Source organism: Lissotriton vulgaris, chromosome 12 (genome assembly GCF_964263255.1).
Source record: "Lissotriton vulgaris chromosome 12, aLisVul1.2, whole genome shotgun sequence".
Taxonomy (NCBI): domain Eukaryota; kingdom Metazoa; phylum Chordata; class Amphibia; order Caudata; family Salamandridae; genus Lissotriton; species Lissotriton vulgaris.
The window spans coordinates 632,872,671-632,897,593 of record NC_141700.1 but is presented as its reverse complement, the minus strand read 5'-3'; the positions used below and the strand labels follow the sequence as shown (position 1 = coordinate 632,897,593).

Genomic DNA, 24,923 nt, shown 5'->3' with positions numbered 1-24,923 from the left:
ATTATTGTCGTCACTCTGGTCTAATTTCTCGACCGGTGATTGGCAGGCTTCTAGGTCTGGGGTTGCGTCGAGATCGACGTATGATGGATCAGAGTCCGATTGGGTTACGGACAAATCGACAGAGTTTGGAACGGTCAGCGTAGGAGCAGTATTTGTTGGTAGTGGCAGGGAGCAATTATTAGCTACCGGGTGAACGGGAGAATTTGCAGTAGCAAGTGAACCGAGCGAAGATCGTTTTGCCTGCATGAGGTCCAAGGAGACTCTTTTCTCCAGTAAGATGATGCTTTTGTCGATGGTATCATTGACCCTGGATATAAAGAGATCTATTGGGCCGGTTACTTGTGTCACCAGAGCCACTTTCTTAGTTGCGCTTCTTGTTTTGGGACGCATCTTAAGTCCCAAAAATGTGCGTTTGGCTTCGAGAGGGGCTAGGGGGATCGTCGTAGAGCTCAGGGTGACAGGGCCGGGGCCGTCCTCTGCCGTCCTCGAACGGCCTCAAACGGCCCTGTCTTTGCCCTGTCTTCGCCCGAGCTGCGTCCCGCGCTGCGGGAGAGGGATGTTGTTATGTAGGAGGCGTAAAGGGCGGGGGGCGGGGCCAGCAGGGAGAGCGGACCGGAAGCTCTTCCGTGGTCTTGCAGGGACTTCTGGGAAATGAAGTCCCCGCACGCTCGCAGCCCCGCTGGTCCCTCGCGCCCCTTACCGCCTTGCTGCCTTTGTCCTGGATTCCTCGCCTCTGGTCCTCTGGATGCTGCCTCTACCAACACCCACCGACGAAGCGGCACCCGCGGAGCGGGTGCGGCGAGAGGTGGGCTGGGAGGCTGATACGCTGTTTGTCCGCTAGAGTGGAGCTTTCCGCTTCAGTGCAGGGTAGGTAGGTGTCCCACAAGGTGGAGGGAAAGGGACGCTTTTAGCAGGTTCAGATGGGCGGGGGGCGGGGCCAGCAGGGAGAGCGGACCGGAAGCTCTTCCGTGGTCTTGCAGGGACTTCTGGGAAATGAAGTCCCCGCACGCTCGCAGCCCCGCTGGTCCCTCGCGCCCCTTACCGCCTTGCTGCCTTTGTCCTGGATTCCTCGCCTCTGGTCCTCTGGATGCTGCCTCTACCAACACCCACCGACGAAGCGGCACCCGCGGAGCGGGTGCGGCGAGAGGTGGGCTGGGAGGCTGATACGCTGTTTGTCCGCTAGAGTGGAGCTTTCCGCTTCAGTGCAGGGTAGGTAGGTGTCCCACAAGGTGGAGGGAAAGGGACGCTTTTAGCAGGTTCAGATGGGCGGGGGGCGGGGCCAGCAGGGAGAGCGGACCGGAAGCTCTTCCGTGGTCTTGCAGGGACTTCTGGGAAATGAAGTCCCCGCACGCTCGCAGCCCCGCTGGTCCCTCGCGCCCCTTACCGCCTTGCTGCCTTTGTCCTGGATTCCTCGCCTCTGGTCCTCTGGATGCTGCCTCTACCAACACCCACCGACGAAGCGGCACCCGCGGAGCGGGTGCGGCGAGAGGTGGGCTGGGAGGCTGATACGCTGTTTGTCCGCTAGAGTGGAGCTTTCCGCTTCAGTGCAGGGTAGGTAGGTGTCCCACAAGGTGGAGGGAAAGGGACGCTTTTAGCAGGTTCAGATGGGCGGGGGGCGGGGCCAGCAGGGAGAGCGGACCGGAAGCTCTTCCGTGGTCTTGCAGGGACTTCTGGGAAATGAAGTCCCCGCACGCTCGCAGCCCCGCTGGTCCCTCGCGCCCCTTACCGCCTTGCTGCCTTTGTCCTGGATTCCTCGCCTCTGGTCCTCTGGATGCTGCCTCTACCAACACCCACCGACGAAGCGGCACCCGCGGAGCGGGTGCGGCGAGAGGTGGGCTGGGAGGCTGATACGCTGTTTGTCCGCTAGAGTGGAGCTTTCCGCTTCAGTGCAGGGTAGGTAGGTAGTGCTAGTGCTAAAGGGCTGTGTTCTCTCCTTAAAACATGGTATAATTGGCTTATACCCAATTGTCATATTTAATATACCTGTAAATCCTTAGTAAAGTGGCACTACCTGTACCCAGGGCCTGCAAATTAAATGCTACCAGCTATAAGCATGTGTCAGGCCTTCCATTGCAGCCTGTGTGCATATGTAAGTGCGTGTTGCCAATTCGACCTAGCAAAATAAACCTTTTGGCAGGCCCAAACCTTCTGTTTACAATACACAAGTTTCTCTGAGGGTAGGCCCTAGACAACCCAGAGGGCAGGGTGCAATGTATTTACAAAATTGAACATGTGCTTTTAAGTTTTACATATCCTGTTAGAGAAAAACTCTAACATTGTTTTTTTACTACTGCAAGGCCTACCTTTCTCGTAGGATAACATTAAAATTACCTTATTACATTCAATAAGATATATTTTCCAAATGGGAACAGGCAACCCCTCCACGTTTGGTGTATTTGGAATTGTAATGAGAAATCCTAACTCCTGGTGAAGATGGATTTTTTTTATTACACTTTTGAAAATAGCACTTTTAGGAAGTTGGCATTTTCTTGCCTTAGTCATTTAGGGCCATATGTATTAAAATAGAGTTTTGCGATTCTCAAATTGCGATTTTCTGCGACTCGCAATTTGAGAATCGTAAAATGTAATGTATGTGGGTTTGCTAATAATTTTGCGAATCCCACATATTCCTTTTTTGCGGATCGCAAATTGAGATTCGGAAATAAGGAATAACTTCTCATTCATTCCTATGGGCTAAGAGGCCCATAGGAATGAATGGGAAGGCATTCTTAATTTGCGATTAGCAGATAGAGAATCACAAAGAGAGAATGCAATTTCAAGGGTGCCAGGGTATCAAAAAGACACCCTGTTGCACCCCTTCAATGTGCATGTGTGCCCTAAGGGCATGTATATGCACCACATGTCACCTTAAAAAATCAAAATAGTGAATTTTTAAGTGAAATCACAAATTACCACCAACTTAAAGTTGGTGGTAATTTGCGATTCCTTAATGCCAAATCGCACTTTATGTGCTTCTTACATTTCATTTAAGGAATCGTAATTTGCGATTCCTTAAATGCAATCGCAAAATTGGGAATCACAAAATTTGCGATTCCTTATTTTGCGAGGGGGGTTTTGTGTGCTACATTGCACGCTACTAATTTGCGATTGCAAACGTTGAAATTCTGTGAATTTCAGCGTTTGCAATCGCAAATTGGCTTCATACATATGGCCCTTAGTGCCAGTAACCTGTACCTGGGTCAAATGACTGGGTGTAGCTGACAGTTGGGCATTGTGGATTCCTCCTAGACAGCCACACACAATAGGGAGCTGAGCTTAGGTGTGCCTGGATTGGCCATCACTGAAAGGATGGGAGGGAGGAGCTGGGCAGAGCCCTGCTTACACATGAATAGAACTGGACCTGCAACCTCATATTGAACCCAAAACATCTCAGTGACTCCAAGGGCTAGTCTTCTGGCCTTCTGATCTGAACCTCTGGGACATAAATGGGTTCCCAACATCCTGCACCAACCCCTGGATCCACCTGAAGTGAGTTCCTGGCCCCCAAGTGATGCCCCTCGGGTCCTGGGCCCTTGTTGTGGTTCACTGAGCTAAAATCAAGCTTTTGAGATCTTCACAACTAAGACACCTGCTGTTCGCAGCTAGATCTCACCGCAATTCTGTGTGAAGGTCCGTCAGCCTGACTCTTCGCCCTACAGCATCGACCGCCAACGCGAAGTTCCAGAAATGCCTGCCCGCGAAGCCAGGCCTGCTCTTTGCGCTACACCAGCAGTCTCCCAGAACACTCTCCTTGTTCCCTGCAGCCAACACGAACTGGACTTTTGGCATGAACTTTGAGAAGGTTAACTTCAGCACACTTAACTTGGTCACTGCAGCTGCCCTGTGCTTCATCGCTGTCGACATTAAAGTTGGACTTTAGTCCGGTCCGGCGCAACTAGTTATCCCTACTTGGCTCTTAATGCTTTATGGTGCAATTCTCACGGTCTTTAAAAATTCATAACTCTGGTTCTATTAATTGGAATTTTGTTGTTTTGGTCTAGTTTGATTTATTCAATGTTGCCCTATTTTACTATTGGTGTGGAATCCTTTTTGTGTAGTGTCTTTCACTTCATTACTGTTTGAAGTGTTCCACAAATGCTTTACACATTGCCTATAAATTAAGCCTGACTGTTCTGTGCCAAGCTACCAGAGGGTTGCTCACAGGTTAATTTAGGGCTGGCTTGTGCCTCAACTTAACCAGGATTGTGGTCGCTGCTTGACCAGGGCTAACACCCCAGTCAACTAACAACCCAATTTCTCATAGTTCACTTACCACAACTTGAGGTGGATGTACTCATACACAATATTAAACATTTGTGGGGTATATTTCATGCTTATAAGCATCGACGCTGGAATTACAGGGCGCAGGACAAAATTATGCAGCAAGGTTGACTACACTAAGAGGCAACAAAAGGCAAATTATGCGACATAATGCAGCACATTATGTGATGATATGACTCATGTGTTTACTCATGTTAACACTGTATCTGTACTTGATTCACCTTATTAGTACCTGGTTAATACCTAAATACATCAAAAGAAGCTGAAAGGTGACTAGTCAATGTGTATGAATGGACTTCTATAACGCAGTAACGTGTTGCTACATTTTTAGTAACCTTTGCTCTATTTGACTTGAAACAAATCTACAAATTAATCAGTAGATGATGGATGTGTGGGGAATTCATAATGATGCAGAAAATACAGCAGCCACAGACTCTCATAATTCCAGTTGCCCTAATTCTAAGGATTTACAACTGCAAGGCCACCTTGTGTGACTACTTATAGGTCAAGCCATTTCCAGATGCAAATCAGAGATACAGCTGCGAATGTGGCAGCTGGCACCATGTTTACTCGTGGATCAATGACCCATGAAAACGGTAGCTAGGTTCGTAGGGTAGTGTCAACGTCCATAACAGCTTATGCTTATTTCAGAGTGTTTGTTTCAAATTCTGTTGGTCTTCACAATTGCAAATTAACTCACCATATTTATAATCGCCTTTGTGATTCGCGTCCTGATGAGTAACGTTGATTGGGCATATGCAGTTTACATGAAAACGATACGTTTTGGCTTTCCATACCTAACGTGGGGAGTTTTGATCCTCTCCTGCAGCAAGTGGTGCTCGAGATGAACCGCTTGGGAATGATGGTTGACCTTGCTCACGTTTCTGTGAAAACCATGAAGGATGCTCTGGAAGTGTCGCGTGCACCGGTGATCTTCAGCCACTCGTCCGCCTACGCCATCTGCAACAGTTCCCGCAACGTGCCCGACGATGTGCTCCAGATAGTGGTAAGTCGAGGGTTCTGGATTTATACGTTTATCATAAAGGAATAGGCATACACAACTGTAGCAATGTACACCAAACGGCCCATAATAATCACCACAAGTCACGTCTACAAAATAACAAGTTATTAAATACCCCATTAATCAGTATCTTCTTCGTCACTACGCTTATTCCTAGCATTCACCCTCCAGCCCTCCCCTCTCCCCCAAACCCTACATTAAAACATCTCGGACCAATCTTGCTAATCGTCAAGCACTGCATCATCAAACCTAAATGTTTTCATCCTTATCTGACTGTGGCTCCTACGCAGTACGAGATGCAAAAATAACTTTTAGTTATTACCATTTTATGTTTATTTTGTGGGAGGGGCTGCTCTGCTCTCGTTGTGGAGCAGGGCCGGCGTGTTTTGCCCACTCCTGAGTGTGCAATGACTGTTCAGTCTGCCCTTTCGGGCCGCCCAAAATAATTAATGCGCACTTACCCCTTCTCAATGCAGGCTGCATTGCAGCCTGCATGGAGAACATGCCCACCCCTCCAGCCCGTGGCTGAGCGCCTTGTCTCGGCACTCAGACCAATCAAAATACTGCACTGCAGCGTTGTGATTGGCTTAGGGAGGGAGCCTGGCTGCCTGCTTCCTGTTCCTGTCAGACACAGGAGACCAGAGAAGACACGGGACCAGGCCTAAAGGTAAGTTGTATTATTATTATGACCCCCGCAGACCCCCCTTCCCCTACGACGCCCTCCTGCCCGTGAGGCATGCCGGCCACAACTGCTGACTACATTTGCCCATTCCGGGACATCCCAGCCCTCTCCCAGGGAATTATTTTGGGGGTTGCAGGCGGATCCAAACAATATTGCTTCGGCGTCTGGCCAAGGACAACCGGAGTGTTCTGGGTGGTCGACTTTAGAACAGAAGACTCAGGTTTTCCTGATTATGGTGGAGACAGTGGTGAAACAATAGCATTTGCAGCCCTGCGTTGCGGTGGGACCCCGAGCAGCTGGTGTGAGACCAGGACCCTAGTACAGAACTGTGGAAGAACAAGGTACATGAATGATTTACAGCAGTGTTAACAAAAGGGACCTTCAGGCCTGATGAAATGAAATTAAATAAAATGAAAAGGGGATTTGTAGAGCGCGGTTGCTGCCCTGGGGCGTCCAAGCGCTACAGAAAAGAAATGGTGCTACCTGCCAGACACAGTCGTCACAGAGAATCAGTTATGTATATTAAAAAGAAAAGTCTTGAGTTGCTTACGGAAAGAAAGCAGATTGGGGTTTGGGCCTAAGTTGGAGTGGAAGAGAGTTCCACAGCTTAGCCGCATTGTAAGAAAACGACCTAACTTTGAAAAAGAAAAAAAAAAGAGAACGACCTACCACCTGCTCTGGTTCTCCTGACTCTGGGAACTGTGGCCAGAAAGGCGTGACTTGAGCGAAGTTGTTTACTGGGGTGATATGGAGTAATCAACGCATGGCTAATCGCCGGGCCGGTCTGCCAATAGGCTTGGTGGGAGATGCACATCGCTTTAAGAGTGATTCTTTCCCTCACCGGGAGCCAATGTAGGCTCCTGAGCCCAGGTTTTGCTGACATCCTGCGGGGCAACTGAAGCAACGTCCGTGCAGCACAGTTCTGAATGATCTGCAGTTTCTGCAGTGTATAGTCGGGTGCACCTAGGTACAGGGCATTGCTAAAGTCCAATCGAGACTGGATCAGGCCCTGGACGACTATCTGTTTAGCTTCCACAGGAAGAAGTGTGAGAACTTTTTTTAGAAGCCTGAGAAGGCCAAAGCAAACTGCTGATAGCTTGGTTGCCTGGTGCCAGATGAGGAAACAAACATACAGCAGTCGCTGGGAAATGTTATGATGTGGCGCCAAGATGGCGGCTGTGAGAAGAGAGATACAGTTAGTTTCCAGTAGCCATAAATAAAACATTACATGGAAAAATAAATGTAATGTGCTCCAGTTAGTCTCTTGACAGAACTGAAATGTGTTGCATTCTGTATGGTGGCAATAAGGATTACCAGACCAGTTGCTGTGAGATCAGGTGCCCATTTATTAAACAACCACTTGCAAAGTCATTAAGCCTGGCTCTAATTAATAGCTCAAGCCGTTACTTGGATGGTCATCTTGAATCAGCAGCACAAGAGGGCATTACTGCAGACTGGTACTAGAAGTTCCTATTGACTTTTAAATCCTACTCTTAAATAGAATAAAAGGGAAAACTAAAAGGATTTAATATTGCAAACCGTTCACTGCTTGCATTCTTGCATGTTATGTTGTATTTATACACAATTAGGGCAGTGAATGGGCTACATAATATTTTGTGATTTATGAAACTATGAACAAACAAAAATAACATGTGTCAGACCGCATCTGGTGGGGGCATTGGGCAGGCAGGGGCTTCTGGGCTCCAATCATGATGGTTTTGTTTGTTTGCCATTGTGGTGGGGTGCACTGGTGCATCCCACTATTGGCCCCGTAAACTGGGCTAAGTACACCCTTTCCACAACTGACTCCCATAGTAACAAGGTTGAGTAGTCAAAGGCTTCCCAGGGAGGTAGTGTGGGTGACAAGAGCTCAGAACATAATTGCCAACTAACAGAGACAATAAGGTTTTGTCCTGGCCTTGTAGTGGAAAGAAAGTAATTTAATCTCACAGCAAAGCAAAATATTACCACAGGTCAATTAAGTCTCAGTTACAGGGTTGTAATCTTATTTACAATCTTCAGTAAGGTGCTATACTCCTTTCGGTACTCTCTCCCCGCTATTGGCGTTTCCTACTCTATAGCCCCTGGGGTATAGCATTGTTATAGGCATTAATTAAGCAAGGCACAGTTCACTCAAAAGCACCCTGGGTGCAGTTCACTAGAATGCTCTGCACTGTTTAGATGCGTAAATAAATCAGATCGGATAATACTTCATTTCGGCAGTCACACAGCCGTAAAAGCAGAATACATGTACTAAAAAAGTTATTTAAACGTTTTCCAGGCCTCAGTCACACACCGGTTTAAAAAATCAGTGAGCAAATAGTAACATAAAACAAACAGAATGAAAACATTCAGAAGGATCAACGTGGGAGCCAGGATTAGGAGATTATACCCTGAGGATCAATGCCCCAGGTGGACACATCAGGAGAGTGCCCCACTAGCAGTGTTTAGACACATGTGATCTTACAGCTCGTCTGTTAAAAAAGTGTTTTCTTTTGGCATGAGCACTCTTTAAAAATGAGCAAATACTAATTTAGAATGTAGCTGTTGCAGATGCAACCGTGCCTCTGCACATCTTATAATACCACAAGCTATGATTTGTGGGACTAGAAGCCTTCTGGGCTAAACCATATAGTACGCAAAGGTGAATTGAAGCAGACTCTAGGGTGAAGACTCATTACGGGGACAGAGTAACACATTACTAGGATCAAATTGATCCAGTGGAAATCTGAAATGCGACCTCATGATGCCGAATCTAAATCTGGTTAACAGGACGCTGTCCCAAGTGGCATCCACCCGTGGCAGGTAGGGCTTCATATTGAGTGGTTTGCAAGTTAGCATAGTCCCTTATAGAGATTTTAGCTAGTTCACCTTCCTCTCTAAGCTGCCTTTTCATCAAATCCTCCATCACTCTACCCCCAAGTGCATCGCATTCACACTCTTCTCGCACTCCGAACTCCATGACATTCTGAACCCTCTCAAGGCCACAACCTATGAAGGCAAAATTCTACCATCATTCAGCTCCTCCAAGGAGATGCCCCCACACCCCTTCTCTGTATTGTCAGCACCTCCTTCAGGCACAGATACGCTCAAAACAGGACAAATGATTCCCCTACTGAGCCCCTACCGTGGACCCTGATGAGCTACTTAAATGCCACCCCCCCCCCATACCTTCATCTGTAAAATCATCGAGAACGTAGTCTCCATTTAATTAAATGATCAGATAAGGAAGCATAACCTCCAACAAGACTACAAATCTGGCTTTAGAGTTTGCAATACCACTGGGACAGCCACCCTTCAGATAGCCAACAACACCTCCCTGTTTGTCTAAAAAAAATGACCCCTTCCTGTTGATCCTGTTTGAGCTCTCTGCAGCCTTTGACACAGCCACCTACCAACCAATCCATGTGCTGCAAACACACATGAGCTTTTCTAATTAATTGTTATCTTACCATCTGTCATCAATTCACCCAGATGGATCCTGATCCTCAAAGTCACAGAAATATCAGTATCCTTCGAATAGCCATCTCCAGCCTCTACGTGGAATCTTACTTGGTTTGAAATGCTTTTGTGGTCCAAGTTAAGTCAGCCTCTGAATTAGTAGAAGCGGGGGGAAAGAGTTCCGGTCTCCCCGGGTCAGACATTTGGTGCTTGATATATTGTAACCAGGGAATGGTCAAGCCTCTATCATTAGCAAGACAATTTATGATCACCTTCCTGTTCAATATGTGGGTTCGCCCAGACAACACACCATAGCGCCAGGGGGCCCAATTTAATTTAGTCTTCAACTAACCCAACACCAAGCTCCTGGTGAACTGGTTAGGTGGCACAGGCCGGGGGTACACCCAGGAGACGATGCATAGCCTGTTCTCTCCGGTCTGTAATGATTGAAATGATCTTGGATTCCAAACTGAATAAATCGATTCAAATAGCCTTCACCAACTTGAGTTTACCTGGCAAAAGTCTCAGCACTGCATATTCTTACCGCAGTTCAGAGCAGGAACCATTCAAGGAGTTCGGGAGATCCCTTCACATCATGTTTCACTTCTGGCACCGCTCTCTTTCGGTCGTCCGTATCTTTTGGGTGCTTCTACGCATGGAACATGGTGGTCTTTTACACTTGGATAGCCTCTACTTTTGCAGGGCCAAGTACTCTCCTTCCCTCAGTAAGAGTCAGTGGTTTTCCCGGCACTAGACAGACCCTCATTCAGCTCCTCCAACAGAAAGTGGATACTTCGGAGAATGTCTTCTCATCTCTGAGAGACTAGCTGTCATGCAGACACCGGCCATGGTCACACAGTAGCCCTTCGAGTATACTTCAGAGCACTTCCCAGCACCATTGCAAATTTGCAAACTTTTTTAAACTGTACCAGGTTTAAAAATCACAAGAGCTGGCAAGAAACAAATTGTGAGTAAAAAAAGGGCCCTGGGCTGCAGTGGAAACTGCAGTGCGGCTGAGCGAAACCGCTCCTTACCTTTTTTTGGTCTTCAGTGTCGTATTGTTCTATCCCCCAGTAACAGCTCTCCTAAGTTCACATTTTTAGTATAGGAAAGGTGATGGCACAGCCTTTGCGTAACCACTCCCAGGCGGCGAGTTGCCTCCTTCCCTTAGTCCTTTCAAACTGCGCCCCTTAACCTTTAAACAGATCATGGACAACTTGCTTGGTGCCAAAAAAGGTTGCAGTTAATTAGAACACATAAAAGGCATTTTATTCATTTTGTTTCTCATGGTGATGCATAACATTTTTATTGCCTTGTCTTAATGATTTGCCATTGTAGCTCATTCAGTCCATTTGGTTGATATCTGCTTTTCAGACAGATCACTTTCTGGAGGAGTCCCCAATATAACTGCTACCGTTGCCAAGGGGTTAGGCTTCAACTTGCTGCCGACTTGGTGGGTGTCCTTATGGACTTGCCCGGACCGCAAGTGCCATCCCACTTGTTGCTGCCGACTTGGTGGGTGTCCTTATGGACTTGCCCGGACCGCAAGTGCCATCCCACTTGCCTTCAGTGCCAACTTGGTCCCTACCCATTCATCTGGGTCCCTGCCGTGTGGCATCCCAAGGACCCCAGGTGAGCATCTCATCTATACAGCCTGTGGCTGAGTTCTACCTCTCGCTCCTTTGGTACCCCTGCCGTGAGGCATCCCAAGGGCCCTGCAGGAGCCTTCCATCTACTCTCCATGTGGCAACTGGCCACTGTTTGCTCACTCATTGCCCTTGCCGTGAGGCATCCCAAGAACAGTGCGTGAGCCTTCCATCTATCAATTTCTCTTCCTTTCCTATACTTCTAGGTTGTCTTCCACCATGCTACCTATGGTCTCGCCGATCGGAGGGAGATGCCCCCCTTGCTCCCCCAGGCTTTCTCGTCGCTTATAAGAAACCCATTAGCTCTAACACCCCCACAATGTTGAGCAGGACCAGATCCATCCCCACCCCGGTTAGGTGCACCCCATCTTCCAGGTGGTAGCCTGGTGACCTAAGATTTATGAAGCCAGGCCTTACAAATCCCCAGCCATAGGCCCTACATATAATTTGTTCATCATAATGTTTAGCTTGCGTCCGGATCTTTCTACTGCACCCAGGTCTATCGCTCCCCTCCAGAACTTCCTCACTATTATCTCTGAGATGATTATTTCGGCGGGGCTACCAGTTTTGCCACAGCAGCTAAATATTAAATCTGCCTGCATTGTCATTAGCAGGGCCCTCCTGCCCTGTGCGGCAAGGTCGTTACCACCCAGGTGGACTATTACCGCATCTGGTTTGCCACCTCTCTTGTGCTTCTTGCACTGCGGTTAGCAGTTGGTCCAATTTCATCCCGGACCGGCAGATCCAGACCACCTCAGTGTCCCGCAGCCAGATCCCGCTGAATTGGCTTTTGGCCGCTGCCCACTGTTGTGCCTGTGTGATCTGGGTATGTCCCATGAGCCACACCGTACTGCGCAGCATAGTTGGACCTATACGGGGGGAATTAGGGCTCAGTATGAGGTGGTGCGTGTGTACCGTTTAAACGCGCCTGATGCCCAACGGCCAATCCCATTTATTTGGTCGCTACTGAAGCCCAGCCCCGCCGCAGTAGTTGCATCCAGATTCTAAATGAATGTGATCTGAATGCCCTGGGTGGGAGCCCCGCCGCGCCCGGTGCATTCTTCATCACTGCTATAAATTGGAAACCACGGAAGAATGTCCCCTGTGCCTGAACAGTGGCCCTTCACTGATCTCTACGTTTGCCACGTATCTCCTTACAAGGCATAACAGGCAACATGATTTATCCCTAATGCACTGCAGTCTGGTCCATCTCCCTTTGCCCGACTGGTCTGTCTTTGACCTTCATAGCAGGATGTCCATGTGTCTCTCCCCGAAACTCACGTCGGTTCTGTGCATGCATGCTGTTCCTGCATCCCTTGCTGCTGGGGCCACCAGCTCGCTCACCCTGTACGCCCCAAAGAAAGCTAGCGCGAAAGCAGCACTGAAAGTATGGCTTCGCACTCTGATGAGCATAGCTCCCCAAGCTTGAAAATGAATGGGCCTTCTTGCGTCTCGACTTGCCTTCTGCATTCTGCCTCATCCTTTCAATGCCATCCTGCAGTGGAAACCCCTGGTGGGGTCCTGCCCCAACACCATTTTTGTGTAGTATGCCACTGCGCTCAAATGGGTCTGGGTCTGAGATTTTGTCCTACCCGCTCTAAATGCCCAATCAATGAAACCAGGACCTCGCTCTGCCCCAATGGTTGGCCATTAGTGAGCCCAGTAGCTGCAGTAAATGTCACCCAGCCCTTACGGTATCAGTGCATTGGATTTCGGGCCAGTGCATTTTCCAGCATCTCTTCTATACCAGCTCTACCCATGCACATACTTCCTTCGGCAACGGGGACATCCCCTGGTCCGCATGTGGAGCGAGGTCTCGGAATCATGCCCACTAAAAACGAGAAATGGCATCCGCTACAGAGTTGTCTACTCCTGGAACATGTCATGCCCTAAGCACTATATTCGCCCTCAGTTGGCATTGGACCAACCGCCGTAATAGGCCGACCACGGGCGCACATTTTGCCACCCCTGTGTTGATTGCCGGCACTACCACTTGATTGTCAGACCAAAGAGTTATCTACTTGTTTGCTAGTTGCTCTGCCCAGATGTGAAACACCACTACTATGGGAAATTGCTCCAGCAGCTAAATGTTTGCTGTGGCCCCTACTTGTTTCCAGGTGCCTGGCCAAGCCCCTGCTGTCCATGCTGTTCCCAGGATGGCCCCGAAACCGAGGCCCTCTGCTGTGTCTGTGTACAGTTCGAGCTGATTCGCTGGTACCCATGGCTCACGCCACATTAAGATGCCATTGAAATCGGAAAGGAAGGATTCCCACTGTTCCAGGTCTGCCTTTACCCTCCCCTTGCATTAGGCAGACCCTGTGGTGTTTCTGCATCATGCCCCTGGTCAACCACGCCAGCCTTCTTGCAAACGCTCGCTCTGCTAGGATCACCGTTGTGGCGAAGTTCCGTTTTCCCAGCAGCTGTTGCACCCCGCCTAGCGTGGCCTTCTTCTGTAGCCTCAGCATACCCATGATCTCTTTCAGCTCCGCTACCTTGCTGGGTGGTAATCTGCATGTTCCTGCAACGGTGTCTAGCTCTATCCCTAGCAAGGACAGCTTTGTGGTGGGGCCCTCTGTATTCTCCTGTGCTAGCGGTATCCCTAATTCCTGTGCCAGTGTTGTGAAACTCTGCAGGAGCGGGCAATCACCTTTGCTCCCCTTGCTGACAAACAGGAGTCTAAGTAATGGACCTGACCCCCTCATGGGGCCCGTCTCCCTAATTCCCACTCTAGGAAACTGCTAAATGCCTCAAAATATGCACATGATATTGAGCACCCCATTGGCAAGCATTTGTCGTAGTAGTACTTCCCGTCTAACTGGAAACAAAGCAAATGGTAGCTGTCTGGGTGAACCGTCAGGATTCGGAAAACTGACTCAATGTCTGTCTTGGCTAGAAAGGCTCCCCTTCCTTCCTGGCGGATCAGGTCTACTGCATAATCTACTGAGCAATCATCCTGCTCCAGCCAGTCATTGATGGACTGCCTCTGTGGGTGGGAAAGATGGTGTATCCGCCTCAATTTCCCCTCCTACTTCTTGGGTACTATTCCTAGTGGGTAGACCATCAAATTCGCCAGTGGGGGAAAGTTGAAAGGGCCGGCCACCCTCCCCAGTTGGATTTCCTTCCCTACCTTGTCTCGCGCTGTGCTTGCATTTTCCCTTACTGATCCTCAGGCTTTGGCTCTCCCGTGCCTTGTGGTTCATTTCTTTTTTATGGGGTCATAGGTATATTTATACACAGTTTCACAATAAGTGTTGGTATTCGTTCACTGTTGGTTTATATGTCACTATTCTCACCTGTGCACATTTGAATGTCTTTGTGTATTTTCTTTTTACTTCACACAGAGAGAATGACCAATGATGAGAAGTGGGTATACCGGTTATTGTTAGCCGGGAACCCCCTCGGGTGATTCGACCATGAGGCACTCTCTCTGTTTTCACTCTATTTTTGTTTATAGTGAGTAGTGGCCTGTGTTCATCTTTGTTTATAAGCTTATACATCTTGACCTGGGGAATAGTGTATTTTACACATTCAGGGGATCTAGGTTTATGATGATAGATCAGACCCCTCCTACTGGTCTATTATATTGATGTTTTATTGATTATGTTAGGCTCTATTTAATTGACAGTTGATTGAGCAGGGGGCAGCCCTACATGATACTTTCCCCATACACTCCCAGAAGTTGATAGGTTCCAAGGACGGCACAAGTGGAGGTTCGATGATTTAAGGTGTGGGATCTGTCTTTGTGGTTTATAGGGCAGGCATATACATTGAGAATGGGTGAATGAGGCACAGGGCGCTGTTTTCTCGGGTCCACTGTGAAGTTACAGAGTGTAGTAGCTGTGTCGTTGTGAATGTCGTCATTGCAAGACTATGAGGGGAGGGTGTCAGGCAGGTGCATTGCGGAGAGTGGACAGACAAGACAGCTTTGTTAGCCCTGTGCAGGTAACATAGTTGGAACCTTGCTGTTGTGCTGTGGAGTTTGCACACTACAGTAGCTGATTCAGAAAAGGGGGTGGTGATGAACAGAGTGTCTGAATTAAGCAGACCACTCTTACCCAGTCCAAAGATCAGGGCTTGATCCATCACCGTTATTTATCTCACTGCACCATCCCAGCTCAGAACCTGGCTATATGCAAATCAGTCTGTCCCTGGCCCAGTGCATCATGGGAACAGGGCAGACTAAACTACCAAGCCAATTCTTCACCAGAAAGGAGACAAGCTACCGGGGACCGGTTTCTGGCATTTCAGCCGTCTTCGGCCCGGCTTGCTTGAATCCTGATGGTGCAGTGAGAAAGGGACTCATGTCTGAGTATACCCTGCCACACCTATAGTGGCCAAAAACGATTCAGAAAAGGGGGTGGTGATGAACAGAGTGTCTGAATTAAGTCAAGTCAAGTCAAGTCATAACACTTATATAGCGCACTACATACCCAGAGGGTTTCAAGGCGCTTAGGAAGGGGAGGTGGATTATTTGTCAAATATCCACGTTTTAAGCTGCTTTCGGAACGCTAGGTGATTCTGGGTGAGGCGAAGGTAAGCGGGAAGTGAGTTCCATGTTTTGGCAGCCAGGTATGAGAAGGATCTGCCTCCCATGGTGGTCTTGTTGATGCGAGGTACAGTGGCGAAGGCTTGGCTGGAAGAGCGCAGTTGGCGGGAGGGGGTGTAGAAGGACATTCGCGAGTTGAGGCAATCTGGTCCGATGTCGTAGAGTGATTTGTGTGCGTGGGTAAGCAGTCGGAAAGTAATCCTCTTATTGACGGGTAGCCAGTGGAGGTCTTTAAGGTGACCAGAGATGTGTTCGTTGCGTGGGATGTCTAATATGAGCCTGGCTGAGGCGTTTTGGATTCGTTGTAGTTTCTTCTGGAGTTTAGCGGTGGTACCTGCGTAGAGGGTGTTTCCGTAGTCCAGTCGGCTCGTGACTAGAGCGTGGGTGACTGTTTTCCTTGTTTCGGAGGGGATCCAGCGAAATGTTTTTCTGAGCATGCGAAGAATGTTAAAGCAGGAAGAGGATACGGCGCTGACTTGTCTGTTCATTGAGAGTGAAGAATCCAGGATGACGCCAAGGTTCCGTGCGTGGTCTGTCGGGATGGGTGCATTTCCGAGGGCTTCCGGCCACCAGGAGTCGTCCCATGCAGAGGGGGATTTACCTAAGATGAGGACTTCTGTTTTGTCTGAGTTCAGTTTCAGACGGCTTTGTTTCATCCATTCGGCGACTTCTTTCATTCCTTCGTGTAGGTTAGTTTTGGCGGTGCTGGGGTCCTTGGTGAGAGATAGGATCAGTTGAGTGTCATCCGCGTAAGAGATGATGTTGAGGTTGTGTTGGCGGGCGATGGCCGCGAGGGGGCTCATGTATACGTTGAAGAGGGTGGGACTGAGTGAGGATCCTTGTGGTACGCCGCAGATGATTTCAGAGGCCTCGGACTTGAATGGTGGGAGGCGGACTCTCTGGGTTCTTCCGGTGAGGAACGAGGTGATCCATTCCAGTGCCTTTCCTTGGGTTCCGATGTTTCTGAGGCGTTGTAAAAGGGTGCTGTGGCAGACTGTGTCGAAGGCTGCAGAGAGGTCGAGGAGGATGAGGGCGACTGTGTCTCCATTGTCCAGTAGAGTTCGAATGTCGTCTGTTGCTGCGATGAGTGCGGTCTCAGTGCTGTGTTTGGCTCGGAAGCCAGATTGTGAGGGGTCGAGTGATTTGTTGGCTTCGAGGAAGGCGGAGAGCTGGTTGTTGACAGCTTTCTCGATGACTTTGGCCGGGAATGGAAGAAGTGAGATGGGGCGGTAGTTTTTGAGTTCGGTGGGGTCTGCTGTTGGTTTTTTCAGAAGGGCGGTGAGTTCAGCGTGTTTCCAGTCTTCTGGGAAGGTAGCGGAGTTGAAGGAGCAGTTGATGACGTCTCGGAGGTGCGGTGCTATGATGGAGTCTGCTTTGTTGAAGATGTGGTGAGGGCATGGGTCTGTGGGGGATCCAGAGTGGATGGAATTCATCAGGCGGATGGTGTCCTCAGTGGAGATTGGGTTCCAGGCGTTAAGGGTGTTGACGGGGGGAGGATGGTCAGCTGATGGTAGGGTGGGTTGCCTTCCGGGTTGGTTGTCAAAGCTGTTGTGGATGTCAGCAATCTTGTTGTGGAAAAAAGAGGCTAGGGAATCGCAGAGGGTTTGAGAGGGGGTGATGTCGTTGGAGTTGGCCGAGAGGTTGGAAAATTCCTTGACGATGTTGAAAAGTTCCTTGCTGTTGTGGGCGTTGTTGTCAAGTCGATCTTTGAATGCTGTTTTCTTGGCTTTTCGGATCAGTTGGTGGTGAGTACGGATGGCGCTTTTGAAGGCGTCCTTGTTGCTGGTGGATGGGCCTTTTTTCCAGGCCTTTTCAAGGGAGCGGCACAGTTTCTTGGATTTCTTGAGGTCGTCGTTGAACCATGAGGCCTTCTTGCTGCCAGGTTTGCTTTGCCGTTTTTTCAGTGGTGCTAAGGTGTCGGCGGCGTTGGATAACCAAACGGTGAGGTTGGAGGCGGCTTCGTTGGCGTTAGAAGAGAGGGCTGGGGAGGATTGAAGGAGTGATGTGGAGATCTGCTCTGTGGTGATTTTGTTCCAGTTTCTATGCAGAGTTGGTTGGGGGTGGTTGATGGGTTTCGGCTTGTTGTAGATGAAGTGGACGCAGCTGTGGTCAGTCCAGAGGAGATCCGTAGTGTGGCTGAAGGAGACATGGTTGCTGGAGGTGAAGATGGGGTCGAGAGTGTGACCTGCGATGTGGGTGGGGGAAGTGACCAGTTGATTAAGTCCGAGGTTGTCCAAGAGGGTGGCGGTGTTGCGGTCGTTGATCTTTTCAAGGTGGAAGTTGAGGTCTCCCAGAAGGATGTAATCTTTGGAGGGGAGCGCGAGTGGAGTGATGAAGTCCGTGATGTCTTCACTGAATTTTGCGCGTGGTCCAGGTGGTCTGTAGAGGAGGGTGCCTCTGAGTGTGGTCTTGGGGTCGATGTGGATCTGGAAGTGAAGGTGTTCGGAGTTAGTGAGGTTGGCGTCAGAGCTGGTTGAGATGCGGATTGATTTCTTATGGACGATAGCGATTCCACCTCCTGTATGGTCGGTGCGGTCCTTGCGTGTGATCTTATAGTCATCAGGGATAGCGATGGCGATGTCAGGGGCGGAGGAAGCGTTCATCCATGTTTCCGTTAGGAAGGCGACGTCAGGAGAGATGGTGTCTAGTAGGTTCCAAAGGTCAATGGCGTGCCTGTGGACCGAGCGGGTGTTGAGAAGGATGCATTCTAGGTAGTTGGGGTCGGGAATCTGTGGTGTGGTCGTAGCGGAGATGTTGTTGGTGCCGCTAAATTTGCAGGAGAAGCAGGAGAACGGTCCATGGGTGCGTCCAGGAGCGGCTTGGACGCAGTTGGGGGCGCGACCGGGGTCAAGGGCTAGGAGGGTGGCGGCATCATAGGTAATGCGGGAGGGCTGTGGAGCGCGAGGGGCAGGGGGTCTGGCGCTGGGCGCGGTCCAGGCGCGGACGGGCGTAGACGGGCTTACCTTTGGCGCACCTTCGGCATGGCCGAAGCGCGTGGACGCTGCGCGTGGAGGCATTGGCCATAAATGGAGGGTGGAGGGGGCGGAGCGTGGGAGGGTCAGCAGCTGGGAGGCGGTAGCGGGGAGGAGGGGCAGGGAAAACAACAACAGCAGACAAGATGGAGGTCAGAGGGGAGGTGAGGCAGGGGCAGTAGGTCGCCAGGGAATAAAATAAATCTAATAATGCACGTTGCTGCCAGGTGGAATGCAGTGCAGGGCGGGCGGCGCTATAGTCACAAGCGCTGATAGCAATGAGATTCAACAAAACACTGCGCAAGTTTGAGCAAAGCAGGCGAGCCGATTTTAAACACGGCGCTATTTACTCTAATGCAGGCGATACCACTGAGATAAATAAATAATGCAGGCGATACCGTGAGGTTGAATGTAGCAGTGCGATCCCCAGCAAGATAGCAGCAGTACAGGGAGAGGAGCAAGGAAGGAGCAACCGGTCAGGAGCGAGTCCGGGCGGTCACAGGGGCTGAGAGGTCGAGGTAGGCTCTGTGAACGTGGGTGGGAGGGTCAGCAGCTGGGAGGCGGTAGCGGGGAGGAGGGGCAGGGAAAACAACAACAGCAGACAAGATGGAGGTCAGAGGGGAGGCGAGGCAGGGGCAGTAGGTCGCCAGCGAATAAAATAAATCTAATAATGCACGTTGCTGCCAGGTGGAATGCAGTGCAGGGCGGGCGGCGCTATAGTCACAAGCGCTGATAGCAATGAGATTCAACAAAACACTGCGCAAGTTTGAGCAAAGCAGGCGAGCCGATTTTAAACACGGCGCTATTTACTCTAATGCAGGCGATACCACTGAGATAAATAAATAATGCAGGCGATACCGTGAGGTTGAATGTAGCAGTGCGATCCCCAGCAAGATAGCAGCAGTACAGGGAGAGGAGCAAGGAAGGAGCAACCGGTCAGGAGTCTTACCCAGTCCAAAGATCAGGGCTTGATCCATCACCGTTATTTATCTCACTGCACCATCCCAGCTGAGAACCAGGCTATATGCAAATCAGTCTGTCCCTGGCCCAGTGCATCATGGGAACAGGGCAGACTAAACTACCAAGCCAATTCTTCACCAGAAAGGAGACAAGCTACCGGGGACCGGTTTCTGGCATTTCAGCCGTCTTCGGCCTGGCTTGCTTGAATCCTGATGGTGCAGTGACAAAGGGACTCATGTTTGAGTATACCCTGCCACACCTATAGTGGCCGAAAACGATTCAGAAAAGGGGGTGGTGATGAACAGAGTGTCTGAATTAAGCAGACCACTCTTACCCAGTCCAAAGATCAGGGCTTGATCCATCACCGTTATTTATCTCACTGCACCATCCCAGCTCAGAACCTGGCTATATGCAAATCAGTCTGTCCCTGGCCCAGTGCATCATGGGAACAGGGCAGACTAAACTACCAAGCCAATTCTTCACCAGAAAGGAGACAAGCTACCTGGGACCGGTTTCTGGCATTTCAGCCGTCTTCGGCCCGGCTTGCTTGAATCCTGATGGTGCAGTGAGAAAGGGACTCATGTCTGAGTATACCCTGCCACACCTATAGTGGCCAAAAACGATTCAGAAAAGGGGGTGGTGATGAACAGAGTGTCTGAATTAAGCAGACCACTCTTACCCAGTCGAAAGATCAGGGCTTGATCCATCACCGTTATTTATCTCACTGCACATCCCAGCTCAGAACCTGGCTATATGCAAATCAGTCTGTCCCTGGCCCAGTGCATCATGGGAACAGGGCAGACTAAACTACCAAGCCAATTCTTCACCAGAAAGGAGACAAGCTACCGGGGACCGGTTTCTGGCATTTCAGACATCTTCGGCCCGGCTTGCTTGAATCCTGATGGTGCAGTGAGAAAGGGACTCATGTCTGAGTATACCCTGCCACACCTATAGTGGCCAAAAACGATTCAGAAAAGGGGGTGGTGATGAACAGAGTGTCTGAATTAAGCAGACCACTCTTACCCAGTCCAAAGATCATCGCTTGATCCATCACCGCTATTTATCTCACTGCACCATCCCATCCCAGCTCAGAACCTGGCTATATGCAAATCAGTCTGTCCCTGGCCCAGTGCATCATGGGAACAGGGCAGACTAAACTACCAAGCCAATTCTTCACCAGAAAGGAGACAAGCTACCAGGGACCGGTTTCTGGCATTTCAGCCGTCTTCGGCCCGGCTTGCTTGAATCCGGATGGTGCAGTGAGAAAGGGACTCATGTCTGAGTATACCCTGCCACACCTATAGTGGCCAAAAACGATTCAGAAAAGGGGGTGGTGATGAACAGAGTGTCTGAATTAAGCAGACCACTCTTACCCAGTCCAAAGATCAGGGCTTGATCCATCACCGTTATTTATCTCACTGCACCATCCCAGCTCAGAACCTGGCTATATGCAAATCAGTCTGTCCCTGGCCCAGTGCATCATGGGAACAGGGCAGACTAAACTACCAAGCCAACAGTAGCTGGGCAGTTTTAATTCTGTAAACCATGGAGTGTTTTTCCTGCGTTTGCATGTTTTGGGTCAATACTGTCACAATTGCTTTGTAGTCATCAGGTTTGCTTTGGAGTGCATGTTTTTCCCACTCTTTTTTTCGGAGTTTTCTCGAGTGAGAAACCCCTGGACTCCCCTTTTGACAGTCATGCTCACTAGCCCAGTGAAGCAGTACACATTAGATCAGCAGCTTTTGCGCCTTACCACTTTCCAATGTCACCAGCCACCCACCACTGCTCGGAGCACACTTCCCTCAAGAGCATGAAAACTGCAAAGCGAGGCCGTAAGGTTGCAATAATCTTTATATTCGAAAGAGCTTCTGGCCCCTATCTGAGTAGGCTTTTTCATAAAGGGGCCCGGCCTGCAACCCTCTTTTGAAAGCAATGACTTTGCACATTTTCCCGGGGAATCCAGTCACCACCCCTTCCCTGGGGCCCTCAGCAGTGTGGTGTTTGCCGGCTACCCTTTCTCTTGCGGGAGCTTGGGTGAGCGCTGAAGCACCTGTCGGGTCCGTGGATTCACTTTCTCCTGGTGGCCTGAGAGGCTTCCTGCCCCAGTGAGCGGACCTCTAGGCACTAAATATGGGTATAAAGGCATCATAAAGCTTGGGAGTGATAATATATGGGAAGAGGAGTAACTGCAGGGGTTAGAAGAAAGAGAAGGAAAAATACGGGTGAGAATGGTAATAGGGTAGAGAAGTGGAAAGGTTAATCTGTGTGACAAACGGCAGAAGAAAGAGAAAAGTGACACGATAGAGAAAACAGGAGGGAGGTGGAGGGAAAGAGAGAGCTACAGGGATTGGATTGACAACAGCTGATCGTAAATAGAGATCTGTACAAGGGACAAAGACGGCGACATGATCACCTACCACTACATAACAGACACCACACCTAATTGAAAAGCAGTACCAGCTGGCGCTCCAGGACGAGGAGACGGTTAGCAATTTCAGAATAAACTAAATTATCGCCCCTGGAGTCAGAGAAAGGGCGGAAATGGCTGCCAACAAGTAATGGTCAGTTTTCATTTCTTGTGAAGCGTTCACGTGCGCGGCGCTTCCCAGTAAGTGGCACCTCCTATCTAGATAACTTATCTCACATGCATCACATCTCGTATCTGCGCACTGTGCATTATTTATCCGAGATAATGCACCGTGCGCAGATACGAGATTATCTGATTGCAAAATGCAAATAACACTTGACTCACGTGGCGGCGGGCGGCACTGGCAAACCTTCGGCAGCAGTCAGAGACTGTGGACACTCACACTGGGACAGGCAGGGCCAAGGAGGGGTGGGGGGCCTAGGCTAGAAATAATTAAATTATGGGCAGGGTAGCGACTGCGAGAGAGGGCCTCTCGCCGTCACGGTCTCTCTGGATTCTGGAACCGGGGTCACGCACACTTTATTGTGCGAGCCCCAATGAGCATGTGTCACCACCAACAACAGCCGCGCCCGCCCAACCCCCCTCCCTAAAGTGGGTGAACTTAACTAACTAAACTAAAGACTGAGCAGGAAGCGCAGACACAGCGGCAGTGGTGGAGACATCTGCGCGCCGCTAGGCGCGTGCATGCGATCCGACCCACCTCCTAAAATGGCCCTGAGACTGCTGCACTTAGATTAATTAAATTATGCTTTTTTTCCCACGGAGCGAGGAGACCGTGAGAAGGAGCAGTCACAGCCGTACAGTAGTAAGTGACTAGTGACTTCACTACTGTACTGAGTGCAGTACAAAACATCGCCGCCCCACCCAGCAACAAAACCGGCCCCCGGCCCAAAAACCGGCCCCCACCCCTGGCAGCCTACCGGGGGATTGCCCGGTGCCCGGCATTGCCAGTCCGGCCCTGCTGGAACCCAGATAGCCCTCAGTAAATCATTATTTGAATCCGGGGACCTCAACTGAGTAATTATTGGAAAGGTGAGAGGACAGTTAAGCATTTTCGATGATTTGAACCGCAAAACAATACACAAAAAATTTAGAAACAAGCAATCATAGAACAAATACACACATGATTAAATATTTTCTTTAATTCACAAAACCAATATTTAAAAAAAAGTATACATTTTAATTATAGAGCAGAGGTCGGAGGTTTTCAAAATTCACTTGAGGACACATCATCCATACTATATTAACCGCCCCCCACCCCAAAAAAAGCCCTGGGTCTTTGGACCATAGGTTAAGAAACACTGCTTAGAGTTTTCAGAAACTGTATTCTTTATACATGGAACTGACGCTCAAGGAAAGGATACAAATAAAGAATGATATCTCAGAGAATACCTGTATATTCATTTGGATAACATTACTTTTAAAATCTTGGATTTCATCAGTAATGTGGCGTTATTTATAAGGGAATGGATGCTGCGTTTTAACATGGTCTTAAGTGTAACAATGGAATCTTAGGCAACTCTCAGCTTCTTAAAGAAATAACCAGATCCTTTTTCTCTTGATGAGAGGCAGCCTGAAGAACCTAAGTCAGGAGGACGCCCTCTTACCAGATTGCCTTTTTATTCACAGAATCCAGTTCACCTACTGGAGGTAAACAGAGACTACAAGCACCAGAGTGCAGTCATTTTGAAACTGAAAACTCAGATAGGATATATGGTGTCCTCATGGCATTGAACGATATAGCATCAAAGTTAGGCATTGAAGCCTTGCCATGGTAATTCATAGTGTGGTATGCCCACAGAGATGACAACCCGTATTAGAGCTGCCACTCCTCCCGAACAATGATATATCTCACATTGTCCTAAAGGCACAGCACAAAGGTCTTGGTAAAATGGCATGTGCCCAAACTCTATTTAAAAGGACTGTCATTGATGTACAAGTCCAGAGTAGACAAAGGTGTCTGAGCACAAAGATTTCCATCATGGTCACTCAATGGGGACTGTTAAAGTAGGGATGGTAGCCATACCATGTTTCTTGTTACAGAGGTCGTGATGATTTGATCTAAGGTGGTGTTGGGATTTGATGGATGGTTGGAAAAGAGGATTTTGACTATTTAATTTCAATTGGGTAACTCATTATGTATGTGTTTCTTACTCCAACAGAAAGCCAAGAAAGGTCTTGTAATGGTGAACTTCTACAATGACTATGTCACTTGTAGCAACAAAGCTAATCTATCTCATGTGGCAGGTGGGTATCTGCACAGTCTACTGGTACTGTTAGGTGTGTCTGCTTCCAGTGATTGGGTGAATGAGAGATGCACATATATGCAAACGCAGACACACATAAATACACCTGCATAAGCAAAGACACACTCACTTTTGATTGCAAGCACTTACTCTGGATTGTGAACACTGGTGTTGTGGAAAAATCCATACAGGAAACTTCCTGTTAATAAGCACTATGTATTCACAAGACCTCTAAGAGAACAAGCACTCTATCTGAAGACATAAAAGAAATGAGGTTGGACCAAAGCCCTTGGTGACCACATCCACCTAAAAACACTCCAATATACATGTATATCCATCATCTCCACAGCCAAGGTCACCTTCAAGAAGACCACCATTAGGAAGAAACACAACAGATGTAAAGAACTCTTCAAGGTAATAAAGCACTACATCAATCCACTTCCAGACACACCTACTCAACATTTAATCAAAAAATGTGACACCATGAATCACATCTTTGAGGAGATGAACAAAATCAGAAACTTTATCAATAGCAAACAAGCAACCATATTTCATTGAATCTTCCATCCCTCCACCGCAACTACATCACATTCACACTCTTCTCGCACTCTGAACTCCATGACATTCTGAACCCTCTCAAGGACACAACCTATGAAGGCAACATTCTATCATCATTAAGCTACTCCACGGAGATGCCCCT

The 24,923-nt window shown here is 49.0% G+C and overlaps 1 protein-coding gene across 2 annotated transcripts in view; it reads left to right on the top strand.

Moving 5' to 3' along the window:
- The window catches only part of DPEP1 (dipeptidase 1), a 199,145-nt gene that overhangs the window by 135,120 nt on the left and 39,102 nt on the right, over window positions 1-24,923 (top strand). For both annotated transcript variants that reach the window (XR_015302468.1, XM_086945795.1), the window contains exons 6-7: window positions 5,111-5,287; window positions 24,140-24,224. Coding sequence is in view for 1 of the 2 variants with exons in the window: in XM_086945795.1 (XP_086801921.1) it covers window positions 5,111-5,287; window positions 24,140-24,224 (262 nt within the window). In the remaining variant the exon portion in view is untranslated. The remainder of the gene's footprint in view (window positions 1-5,110; window positions 5,288-24,139; window positions 24,225-24,923) is intronic.